The 12,041-nt window shown below is 36.3% G+C and overlaps 1 protein-coding gene across 18 annotated transcripts in view; it reads right to left on the bottom strand.

Moving 5' to 3' along the window:
• Positions 1-12,041, bottom strand: part of BIRC6 (baculoviral IAP repeat containing 6) — a 258,602-nt gene that overhangs the window by 121,449 nt on the left and 125,112 nt on the right. For all 18 annotated transcript variants that reach the window (XR_002516594.2, XR_002516595.2, XM_021924741.2 and 15 more), the window contains 4 exons: positions 11,382-11,508; positions 9,634-9,744; positions 7,985-8,118; positions 5,881-6,008 (listed from right to left, as the gene is read on the bottom strand). Coding sequence is in view for 16 of the 18 variants with exons in the window: in XM_021924741.2 (XP_021780433.1) it covers positions 5,881-6,008; positions 7,985-8,118; positions 9,634-9,744; positions 11,382-11,508 (500 nt within the window). In the remaining 2 variants the exon portion in view is untranslated. The remainder of the gene's footprint in view (positions 1-5,880; positions 6,009-7,984; positions 8,119-9,633; positions 9,745-11,381; positions 11,509-12,041) is intronic.

Below are 12,041 nucleotides of genomic sequence, written 5' to 3'. Positions count from 1 at the left end.
CTTCAAAATCACAAGGCACTTCTTATAATGAAATGAGTTATAATTTTTTCCATTCTCAAATAATGCTATTGTAAACATTCCCTACTGATAATGACACATAAAAATTAAGATTCAAATTATTCTTATGTATCAAAATTGAATGCTCTTCAAATTCTGCTTATGCCTAAGATACAGAATGCTGAAAAGAGCATCACCCTCAGTCTAACAGCAAGAAAAAGACAAATTAGGCCAGATGCAATGACTCATGCCTGTAATCCCATCACTTTGGGAGCCCCATGCAGGCAGATCACTTGAGGCCAGAAGTTCGAGACCGGCCTGGCCAACATGGTGAAACCTCATTGTTACTAAAAATACAAAAATTAGCCGGGCATGGTGGCGTGTGACTGTTAATTGCAGCTACTCAGGAGATTAAGGCAAAAGAATAGCTTTTGAGTTTGAGACCTGCCTGGCTAACATGGCAAAACCCCATCTCTACTGAAAATACAAAAATTAGCCAGGCATGGTGATGGGCCTGTAATCCCAGCTACTGAGGAGGCTGAAGCATGAGAATTGCAGGAACCCAGGAGGCGGAGGTTGCAGGGAGTCGCGATCATGCCACTGCACTACAGCCTGGGTGACAGAGCCAAAATCTATTTCAAAAACCAAACAAGCAAACAAAAACAGCCTGCCTAAAACAAAACAATATATAAATACATAAAAGGCTGCACAGTATTGCATGTTTATAGCATATATAAACAGTAAAAACACAACAACTATGTCACAAAAGATGGAAGAAAGGAATTGAAACTACACTGATAAGTTCTGACATTATACATGAGTGGAATAATATTTGAAAATAGAATGTGATTAAATAAAGGTATATCTTGTAAAGCTAGGACAACTAATATGAAAAATTTTCGGTTACAGGCCAGGCACAGTGGCTCACGCCTATAATGACAGTAACCCAGGTGGATTGCTTGAGCTCAGGAGGTGGAGACTAGCCTGGTCAATCTGGTGAAACCCCATCTACAAAATATACAAAAATTAGCCCTGTGTGGTAGCATAGCTGGAGCCTGTAATCCCAGCTACTCTAGAAGTTAAGGCATGAAAATCGCTTGAACCCAGAAGGTGGAGGTTGCAGAGAGCCAAGATTGCACCACTATGCTCCAACCTGCGCGACAGAGCAAACCAATGCTGTCTCAAAAATAAATAAATAAAAAAGTCAGTTATAAATAAGAATGGAAATGAAATTATTTTAAAAGTTGCTTAATTCAAAGTCAACAGAAAAAGATTTTTTAAAAGGAATCAAAAATAGATGAAATAAATAGAAAACTGGCAAAATGATAAATTTTAATCCAGCATGTCAATAATTACATTAAATGTAAGTAGTCTATATAGGCCAATTCTGACATTGTCAAACGCTTGTATTAGAAAAGAAGAAAGGTCTAAAATCAATTATCTAAGCCAGAAAGATCAAATTAAATTCAAAGAAAGTAGAAAGGAAAAAATATCTATAAGCTGCTTTTTTTGAAAATAATATTGATGAACTTCTAGCCAGAATGACCCCCAAAAAAGATAAAAATTACCAACATCAGAAATAAAGGAAGTAAACTCACTATAGATCCTATAAACATTAATAAATATATATTTCAACTAACAAATTCAACAATGTAAAGGAATACTTCCTTCACAAAATTACCAAGGCTCACTCAAGAAGAGAAAACCTGAATAATCCAAGACCTAGAAAATAAGTTGAAAATTTTGGGGGCAAAGAAAACTCCAGCCACAGGATGCTTCAATGGCAAATGCTACCAAATACGTAAGTGACAATACACATATTACACAACCTCTTTCAGAGAATAAATTCAGCAAGTTATAAACAGATTGATATGTTATGACCAAGGGTGTCTATCTTGAGAATGCACATTAACTGACAGTTAAAAAAAAAAAAAAAAAAAAAAACTTGGTGTAGTGGCATATGCCAATTGGGCCAGCTAAGAACAGAATGAGACTGAAAGCTTGCTTGAACTCAGGAAATGAAGGTCAGCCTGGGCAACATTGTGAGATCCCAACTCTTTAGAAAACACCAATATACTTCAACGTATGAACAGATGAAAGAAGAAACAACCTATGATCATTTCAACAGATGCAGGGAAACATCTAACAAAATCTAGAGACATTCATAATTTTTTAAATGTCTCAGCAAGTTAGAAACAAACTGGAACTTCCTCAACTTACTATCACGTATCTAAAAAAGAGCTCCAGCTAGTAACATATCTAATTATGAAAAACAATGTTTCATAAGATATTAAGATTGAGAAAAAGAAGGAAGAGTAACTTTTACCATATGTACTCAACAGCATACTGGAAGTCCAAACAAGTACAACTGGAGTGGGGAGGGGAACCCCATGAGACATATGCATAGGAAAGGAAGAAATAAAACTAACTGTATTCTCTGACATAGCCAAATAAGCAATACATCTGCCCAAATTGATCTACAGAATGATGCAATCTCACTCAAAACGATTTTTTTCTGGTAAATCAATAAGTTGATTATAAAATTTATAAGGAAAAGGAAAGGAATTAAAATAGCCAAAATTACTCTAAAAGAACAAAGGTGGAGAGCCTACGCTACTAGATTTCAAAAAATACTATAAGGGAACTAAGACACTGAGGTAATGCACAAAAAATAGACAAAAACATAAATTCTATATAATACACTGTATGAACAAATGAGGCTGGGTGTGGTGGCTTACGCCTGTAAACTCAGCAATTTGGGAGACGGAGGCAGGTGGATCTCTTGACGCCAGGAGTTTGAGACCAGCCTGGCCAACATGGCGAAACCCCATCTCTACTGAAAATACAAAAATTAGCCAGGCATGGTGATGGGTCTGTAATCCCAGCTACTCAGGAGGCTAAAGCATGAGAATTGCACGAACCCAGGAGGCGGAGGTTGCAGTGAGCCGAGATCACGCCACAGCACTCCATCCTGGGTGTCAGAGCAAAACTGTCTCAAAAAAAAAAGAAGTGTATGCATAGACCAAAACAAGTATCATTGATTGATATTTGTTAAACTACAAAGGGAAGCCAATGAAAAAAGGAAAGTATTTTCAAAAAATGGTATAGGAAGGTGGGATGCGGTGGCTCATGCTTGTAATCCCAGCACCTTGGGAGGCTGAGGCTGGTGGATCGCAAGGTGAGTAGATCAAGACCATCTTGGCTAACACGGTGAAAGCCCGTCTCTACTAAAAATACAAAAACAAAATTAGCAGGGTGTGGTGGTGGGGACCTGTAGTCCCAGCTACTTGGGAGGCTGAGGTGGGAGAATGGCGTAAACTCGGGAGGCGGAGCTTGCAGTGAGCTGAGATCCGGCCACTGCACTCCAGCCTGGGCGACAGATCGAGACTCCATCTCAAAAAAAAAAAAAAAATGTGTAGGAACAATTGGACATCCACAGGCAAAGGAAAAGGAAAAAAAAATATCCTGAAAGCAAAAAATAAAAAGCCTAAACATAAAACATAAAATTGTAAAATTTCTAGAAGAAAACGGATTATTCTATGTGACTTTGTGTGAGGATGGTATTTATTTATTTATTTGCTTTTTATTTTTTTTATTTATTTTTTTTTTTTTGAGACGGAGTCTCGATCTGTCGCCCAGGCTGGAGTGCAGTGGCCGGATCTCAGCTCACTGCAAGCTCCGCCTCCCGGGTTTACGCCATTCTCCTGCCTCAGCCTCCCGAGTAGCTGGGACTGACTACAAGTGCCCGCCACCTCGCCCGGCTAGTTTTTTGTATTTTTTTTTTAGTAGAGACGGGGTTTCACCGTGTTAGCCAGGATGGTCTCGGTCTCCTGACCTGGTGATCCGCCCGTCTCGGCCTACCAAAGTGCTGGGATTACAGGCTTGAGCCACCGCGCCCGGCCGTGAGGACGGTATTTAAAAAACAACAACAAAAAATATGTAGATGTTGACAATTTAGATTATATCTAGAATTTTAAAACTTCTGCTTTTTGAAGGATACTTAATAAAGTGAAAACAGAGTCCGAAGACCAATAGATAGCATTTGCAAAACATCTGATAAAACTGAATGCCTTCTTTATACTGAGTATTTCTTTCAATGTATATTATATCATTAATCTAACTAAAGCGCTGCTGGATCTTTCACGGAATACCAGAGACTTTATTAAAAACAAACATAAACTAACATTCTTCTTGGGCCACAGCTTTGTGGACCCTATTAAACTAGGCCATGGAAATGTACTGGGTATATGTGGGGTGAAGTGAGGTGGAGAAAATTCCTAAGCAGTTTTTGTGGCATATAAACCTCAAAACATCTCTGCTTAAATATTAGATGTGACTCAACTACAAACAAGATTAGTAATCCTTTAAAAAATGTTAGAGCAAATGTATTAAAAGTTTAGTATGAAAATCTCCACTGTTGTGAACTCTGTGGATCAGACTATGCTAAAGCCTGCAGAGTTAAAATTAAAAAGCGTAGTTAAAAGAAAAATAAAACAAATGGTGACTAATCTTTACTCCTCAGGTGATTCTATTTATGTCATTCAAAATTTCACAAAATCCTCACAAAGTATGTATAAATATTGTTTATTTGAATAAAATTAGATGAAAAAGTGGCAAGAGCCACTACTGACTTATTCCTGATCATTAATTTATTTGAAACAGAGTGTTGTTCTGTCACCCAGGTTGGAGCACAGTGGCACAATCAGGGCTTACCACAGCCTCCACCTCCTGGGCTCCACTAGTTCAATCAATCTCCTGCCTCAGTCTCCACAGTAGCTGGGATTACAGGTGTATACCCACACCACCCAGGCTGCTCTCAAACTCCTGGGCTCAAGCGATCTCCCCACCTCAGCCTCCCAAGGTACTGGGATTACAGGCGTGAGCCACTGAGCCCAGCCCTATTCCTTATATTAATGGAGATTTTTTGAAATACTCAAGCATGCCAGATGTTTCATTAATTATGCAATTTGTTCATCATGTAGTTTTATTATAACTTCAAAAACAAAATAACACTTGATAATTCATTAAGTTTTCAGCCAGGCACGGTGGCTCAAACCTGTAATCCCAGCACTTCGGAAAGCTGAGGCGGGCAGATCATGAGGTCAGGAGATCGACACCATCCTGGCCAACATAGTGAAACTCCGTCTCTACTAAAAATACAAAAATTAGCCGGGTGTGGTGGTGCATGCCTGTAATCCCAGCTACTCGGGAGGCTAAGGCACGAGAATCGCTTCAACCCAGGAGGCAGAGGTTGCAGTGAGCCAAGACTGCACCACTGCACTCCAGCCTGGCAACAGAGCAAGACTCCATCTCAAAAAAAAAAAAAAAAAAAAAGTTTTCATCAGAAAGTAATGTTGGATTTTAAGAAATATTGAATGAAAAACAATGACATTAATAAGAGATATATGATATTGAAACATTCATGCATTACAATAATCAACCCATTATGGTCAAAATTTATTCTTATAACAGAGTCTGATTTTGTTAATAAATTTATTTAGAATTTCTACAGAAGATTAGTATATAATTTTCTTTTATAAGCTCTATTTTTCAGGTTATCTTATATATAAAATCACTGGTAACTTTAAACAGCTTCAAAATAAATTTCACCTTTTAAAAAGCTTATAATAACTATTAACCATTAAAAGCAAGTCAACTGTATTCCTTTCATATTAAAGACATTAGAGACAGAAGGACTTGGGAGAACCATAATGAAATGAAATGAAAACAATCAGGAAACACACCAGTAAATCCTTCCCTCTTCCTACTGTCCTCCTGCTTATTTGTTTACAGATAAATTCCCAACAAATGTTAAAGAAAAGTATATTTGGAGATTTACATGTTACTTCTATATCAGGAACAAATTAGTACACAAAAATTTACCTTTCAGTTGAAAGTATATGAATTAGCTTGAGCAAAAATTCACTGAATATCTGAGGACATGTTGAAGAAAGATGCACTTGTAATCGAGTAAGAAATTCTTGCATAGCTTGTGTAGCTGTGGGACCAACCTGAAAAGAAATGTATATTCACTGAAAACTGCTTACTGATAACATGTTAAAAATCATTCATTTAAAAATTATCAGGTATAAAGTCAAAAGCTACACACTGTAACTTTTCATAGGAGAAAAGCAAAAGTATTAATGATAGCAGGAAATGAATTTTTTAGGTCTTGATGTATTTATTTTGAACTGCAAATAAAAATACTGTTAATACTTTTTCATTATGGTTTATACAGCACAACTATATTAGGTTTATTGAACTCAATACTGAAAAAAGTTCACCTGAATTACACAATAAATACTTTTATAACGCTTTCTAGAGTATAACTTCAACATAGATTTTCACAAATAACTTTCTTAATTATCCCATTTCAAAATCAAATAACTCAGGAGCAGAGAGGTAAAATGATCCATAAAAGGTCATGTTTCTAACAACTAGCAAAGCAAGCATTAAGCTAAGTGAAAAACAAAACAAAAACTAAATAAAAATAAATTTATACCAAGTCAAAAGAAAAAAAAAAACTGCTTCCCCAAACTTCTAACTTATCAATGAAAGAAATGATAGTGAACACTGCACTAAGTAACCTGAAGTACATTTTGGAATGTGCTCTAACACTTCTACATATTATTTTACTTGATCCTAATTTGGCTTGATGAACAATTGATAAAACCTTGGAGGAGTTCTGGAAAAATAAAACAGAACATAATCCTCCAAACTATTTTGGAGTTAAATAAAGTTAATTTCTGATACTGAGCATACAAATCATAGCTTTCTTATCAAAACTTCCTATACAAAACCAAGATATCAGTAGGAAAGCTCAATCTTCAACAACTTAAAAAGTTTTAAAAAGTTATTTCCTCCTGTCTTTTATTAAAAAACAAAGAAAATATTATTTTTTGCAATGCCTTGTTCACTGACACCTAGCTATACCAATAACTAGTTATGTAATTTGGGGCAATGTAGCTGATGCATGTTTTCTTACATGTAAAATAATTAAGTCAGAGTTGGTGATCCCGAGGAGTCTTCCTGTTACAAATTCAATCAATCTTTAAGTATAATAATCACTTGATAACATGTCTCTGCCCCTACCAAAACCCTGTCCCAATCTAATTGTAAGTTAGTTTCCTCTCTCTTACTTGTTCCTTGTCTCATTTTATTAAGACATATAAAATTAAAATATATTAAGTATTAGAGTATTGACTAAAGTTCTATGAAGGCAGATATTTGATCTTGGTAAATACTGTATCTCTAGTAGCTAGAATAAGCACATAGAAGCCTCTTAAACACCGAATAAATAAATTAATAGGAAAAACTGGACTGTTGAGGACAACTAAATCAGAATTTATCTGGCAGCAAATCCAAGAATTTTAAAATGATAAACTTGCAAGATAATCTTGAATAACCTTGATTTTAAAAGATGTTTTAAATGCTAAATATATTTTTACTTTAAAAGAAATATAATGAAGTAGAAATATTTACACAGAAGCAGTATAACATAACAAGAAATTAAACTGATATAAAGGAAAATTTACAGTGAAACAGAAAATGTTTATAAGCCCTGAGCAATATTGTTATTTTTTGCTAAGCAAAATCATTAACATCATAAAACGTTTAAGGTAAATTGATAATCTTGATGGAAGTAATCAAATATGACATATTAAAATGTATTTTGATTCCAAAATTTTTGAAACGTTTCTCTACCTTTGCAGTATTTACTCAGAATGTCTCCAGTTATCCAAAATTAATGCCAAAAATATGTATCTACATGAAAACCTAGTATCACTGTTCTAAGAGGTTAACTTACCACCTGCTATTATTTAGTGTCAGTATAGCGATTACTACAAATAACAAAACCTTTTTTATTATATTGATACATAAAAGGCTATTATTTAATACTTTAGCAATTAAAAAATTACATAGCTTTACATTACAAATACTGTTTATTGAATAGTCTGGGCATATCCCAGGCTAAACATCACATTACCTGTGGACTGTGTTGATTTGTTCCATGTGGACTGGTGCCAGAAAGAAATTTCACTAATACATGAATAAGGTTTGGATCTGAAACCAACAAATGAGCAGTACTCTCCTGAGTTCCAATGGCACTGCTGGAACCAGCTATAAAACATTTTTTAAAAACCTCTTAAGAAATGAACAATGAAATAATGGAAATGCAGTATTTAAAAGCATCTTTTAGTTCCAAGGAAAATTCATATATTCCTAGTAATTACAGTTTATTAAAGGGGTTTCAATTTCTTTTTTTTTTTTTTTTTTGAGGAGTCTCGCTCTGTCACCTAGGCTGGAGTGTAGTGGTGTGATCTCGGCTCACTGCAACCTCCACCTCCTGGGTTCACGCCATTCTCCTGCCTCAGCCTCCCAAGTAGCTGGGACTACAGGCGCCCGCCACCACGCCTGGCTAGTTTTTTTGTATTTTTAGTGGAGACGGGGTTTCACCATGTTAGCCAGGATGGTCTCAATCTCCTGACCTTGTGATTGGGCTGCCCGCCTCAGCCTCCCAAAGTGCTGGGATTACTATCTACCATCTGTCTCCTCTGCCCCCTTCTGATTGTGAAAACACCTCAAGCTTAATGTACATCTTATTTAGTACAGTCAAATAGAAAAGATATAACTAGGTCGTGACTCTTATTTGGAAAGCCTATTCTAACTATCTTCCCCTTCCAGAAACAGTCAGAGATCTACTTTTCAGGTAAACTTTTGAGTTTTCTAAAATAAGTTGTGGCAAAATTATTCCTTTCTGCACGTTAGTTGTATACAGGTTAACTGTGAACTAACGTACAGGTAACACAATAGTTTTCTGAGATGAATAAAATATCCTTTGCATGAAATCCACCTTCAGTATCATAGTGATGCTTTTGATCTCATTTTTGGAAAATATATTCCAAATGAAAAAAGATAATAGCATTTTAAAGCTAAGCAATTATTTAAATTATTAAACAAAACCCAGGAATCTAGTTATGTATGTTTATGAATATAATAATGAATAAATCATTTTTAAGTACAAAAGTATCTTAAAAGAGTAACATAAAAACTTAGATGAAATGTAAAAACCTGCCTTTGTACTCTAAAAGCAATCAATTTTCTTTTAATAAGTTTTTAAAAGGTAAAAATACGATTTGAACATCTAACAAGACGTATGAGACTGTATTATCAAAGTAAACAAGCACAAAGGATATACAAGAACTAATTCAGAAGAGACATGTTAAAATAAAAAACTCAATCACTTTTATTGGAGACACAGTCTTGCTCTGTCACGCAAGCTGGAGTGCAGTGGCGTGATCTAAGCTCACTGCAAACTTCGCCTTCCAGGTTCAAGTGACTTTCGTGCCTCAGTCTCCCAAGTAGCTGGGACTACAGGCGACCACTAACTTTTGTATTTTTAGTAGAGATAGGGTTTCACCACGTTGGCCAGGCTGCTCTCGAGCTCCTGACCTCAAGTGATCCATCCGTGTTGGCCTCCTAAAGTGCTGGGATTACAGGCGTGAGCCACCACATCTGGCCAACTCAATCCCTTTGACAAGTATACCACTCCTTGGAAAATTCTGTTTTAAGAATCCAACAGTAGAACACTAAAGTACATGTCAGAGATTTAAATGAATAAATTTATGAACTTACAATTAAGCTGCATGTTTGTCATGAGTGTTAGGCTATGAAGCACAAGGCACCACGTCCGGAGCAAAGTATTGGGATACCAAGCTAGCACTGTGAGAAAGCTAGTTATTGATGCTATGCAGAAAAGAGAAAGGGAAAATATTTTTCAGAAAAACAACGTTTATGAAGAATTAAAAGTCAAAAGAATAAATTAAAAAACAAGACAATATTTCTTTAAATCAGCTCTTTAGTGTCTCCAAAACATGCAAATAAAAGGAATTCTCCATTAAATACAACTAAAGCGTGAAGAATCAGTAACATTTTAGGATAAGGTTTAAAGCTCAGCCCACTACACCTGAAATGACATGTTATCACTATCAGTTTGTTGTACTTTCCAAACTATAGGCATTTCTACTTCAATACAATTTACTAAAACTCCTCACTCTACAAAACCGGCAGCTGAAAACAGTAACGGAAACTGGAAAAACTGGTATTATAGGCGTGCGTCAACACAGCCGGCTAATTTCTGTATTTTTTTTCTAAAGACAGGGTTTCACCATGTTGGCCAGGCTGATCTAAAACTTCTGCCCTCAAGGGATCTGCCCACCTCGGCCTCCCAAAGTGCTGGGATTACAGGCTTGAGCCACCGCGCCCGGCCGGAATAACTGTTTTTTACTCTTTTGTTTTTTATATATATTTAATATTTTTCATAATAAAATTAAAAACAGATGAAAACAAATTTTATAATAATAATAATATAGTGGAAGAGATGGAAACCTATCAATTAAAGAAGGGTTGGCTGGTGCTGAGACAGTGCAGATGTAAGTAGAACCCATGACCCAGTGGGGCTGGCACTAACATTGGAAGACTCACTGTGTAAGAGCCAAGCAAGCTACAGGATGCACCACTCAAGGAAGAAAGCATCAGGAACAGATTCTCATTTTTATTTTTCTTTAAATATAACTAAAATAGATTCCTGTAGCTAGAGCTGAAGGCTAATTCTTTTCCTGTTGTATTATTTTACTACCACCATTCCCACACTCTTATATTTGCCAAGAAACACACACAACTTCTACAGGAAACTGACAAGTTTCTCCAGCTGACTAATTCCTCCAGGGGTTAACTCATAGTTTTAAAAAATGAAAAATAATAAACCAACCTGCTTTGACAGATCAGACAAAACTTCAAGAAAATATAAAAGAGTAACAGAACATTGTAAATTTTAGTTGCATACAGGCATACCACAGACCAGAGAGTAAGAGTCTTCTATTCTCAGCAAGGTCTCCCTGTATCTTTCCTGCTAATCAGTAAGTCAGTGCATCTTTTTAAAAAGGTATTCTGGGCCGGGCGCGGTGGCTCAAGCCTGTAATCCCAGCACTTTGGGAGGCCGAGACGGGCGGATCACGAGGTCAGGAGATCGAGACCATCCTGGCTAACACAGTGAAACCCCGTCTCTACTAAAAATACAAAAAAAACTTAGCCGGGCGAGGTGGCAGGCGCCTGTAGTCCCAGCTACTCGGGAGGCTGAGGCAGGAGAATGGCGTGAACCCGGGAGGCGGAGCTTGCAGTGAGCTGAGATCCGGCCACTGCACTCCAGCCTGGGTGACAGAGCGAGACTCCGTCTCAAAAAAAAAAAAAAAAAAGGTATTCTGATTTTTCCCCACTAGAATGTTATAACACTTAATGACAAAGATTAGGTATATTTTAACCTAATAATTACCTTTTAAGCTTGTTATTTAGACTATAATGATTTTTCTCCTAATAAATCTTACCTTGATTTAATGAAATGACAGGTATTCTATTAGCATTATATAAAAATATGTCTGCTCCATTTTCTTTGTTTCCAGATGAACTAGAATTCAGGCTCAGTGTGAGCCACAATTGGAGAAGTGACTCCAACTGAAAAAGAATGAAAATTGACAGGAGAAAAATGTACCTATTATATTATGAAACACAATTTAAACAAAAATCTTATGTTTAAATTCTTGTCATGAGTAAATAACCTTTTCTATTAAACACTTCTTCTTCACACTTAAAAGCATCTTCTAGTTAATTAGTTGATCAGCAAACACATCTTAAAATTCTTGAAGAAACAAAATTTACCTGAATTAAAACTTATAAATTACCTCATAAAAAGGTTCTTCTAAATTAAAACAGGTGATTCAAGTCATTTTATTTTCTTTGAGACCAGGTCTGCTATATCTTGAACTCCTGGCCTCAAGCCATCCTCCCGCCTCAGCCTCCCAAGTAGTTGGAACTGTAGGTATGTGCTACTGCACCTGGTTAATTTTTTTACTTTATTAGAGACAGGATCTAGTGTTTTGCTGCCCGAGCTGGTCTCGAACTCCTGGCCTCAAGCAATCTTTCTGCCTCAGCCTCCTGAGTAGCTAGGACTACAAACTCAAACTACCATGCCCTGTGATTCACGTCTC

The sequence above is a fragment of the Papio anubis genome, chromosome 14 (genome assembly GCF_008728515.1).
Source record: "Papio anubis isolate 15944 chromosome 14, Panubis1.0, whole genome shotgun sequence".
NCBI lineage: Eukaryota > Metazoa > Chordata > Mammalia > Primates > Cercopithecidae > Papio > Papio anubis.
Note: the sequence above shows the minus strand (reverse complement) of the source record. Positions and strands in the feature narration are given on the sequence as shown.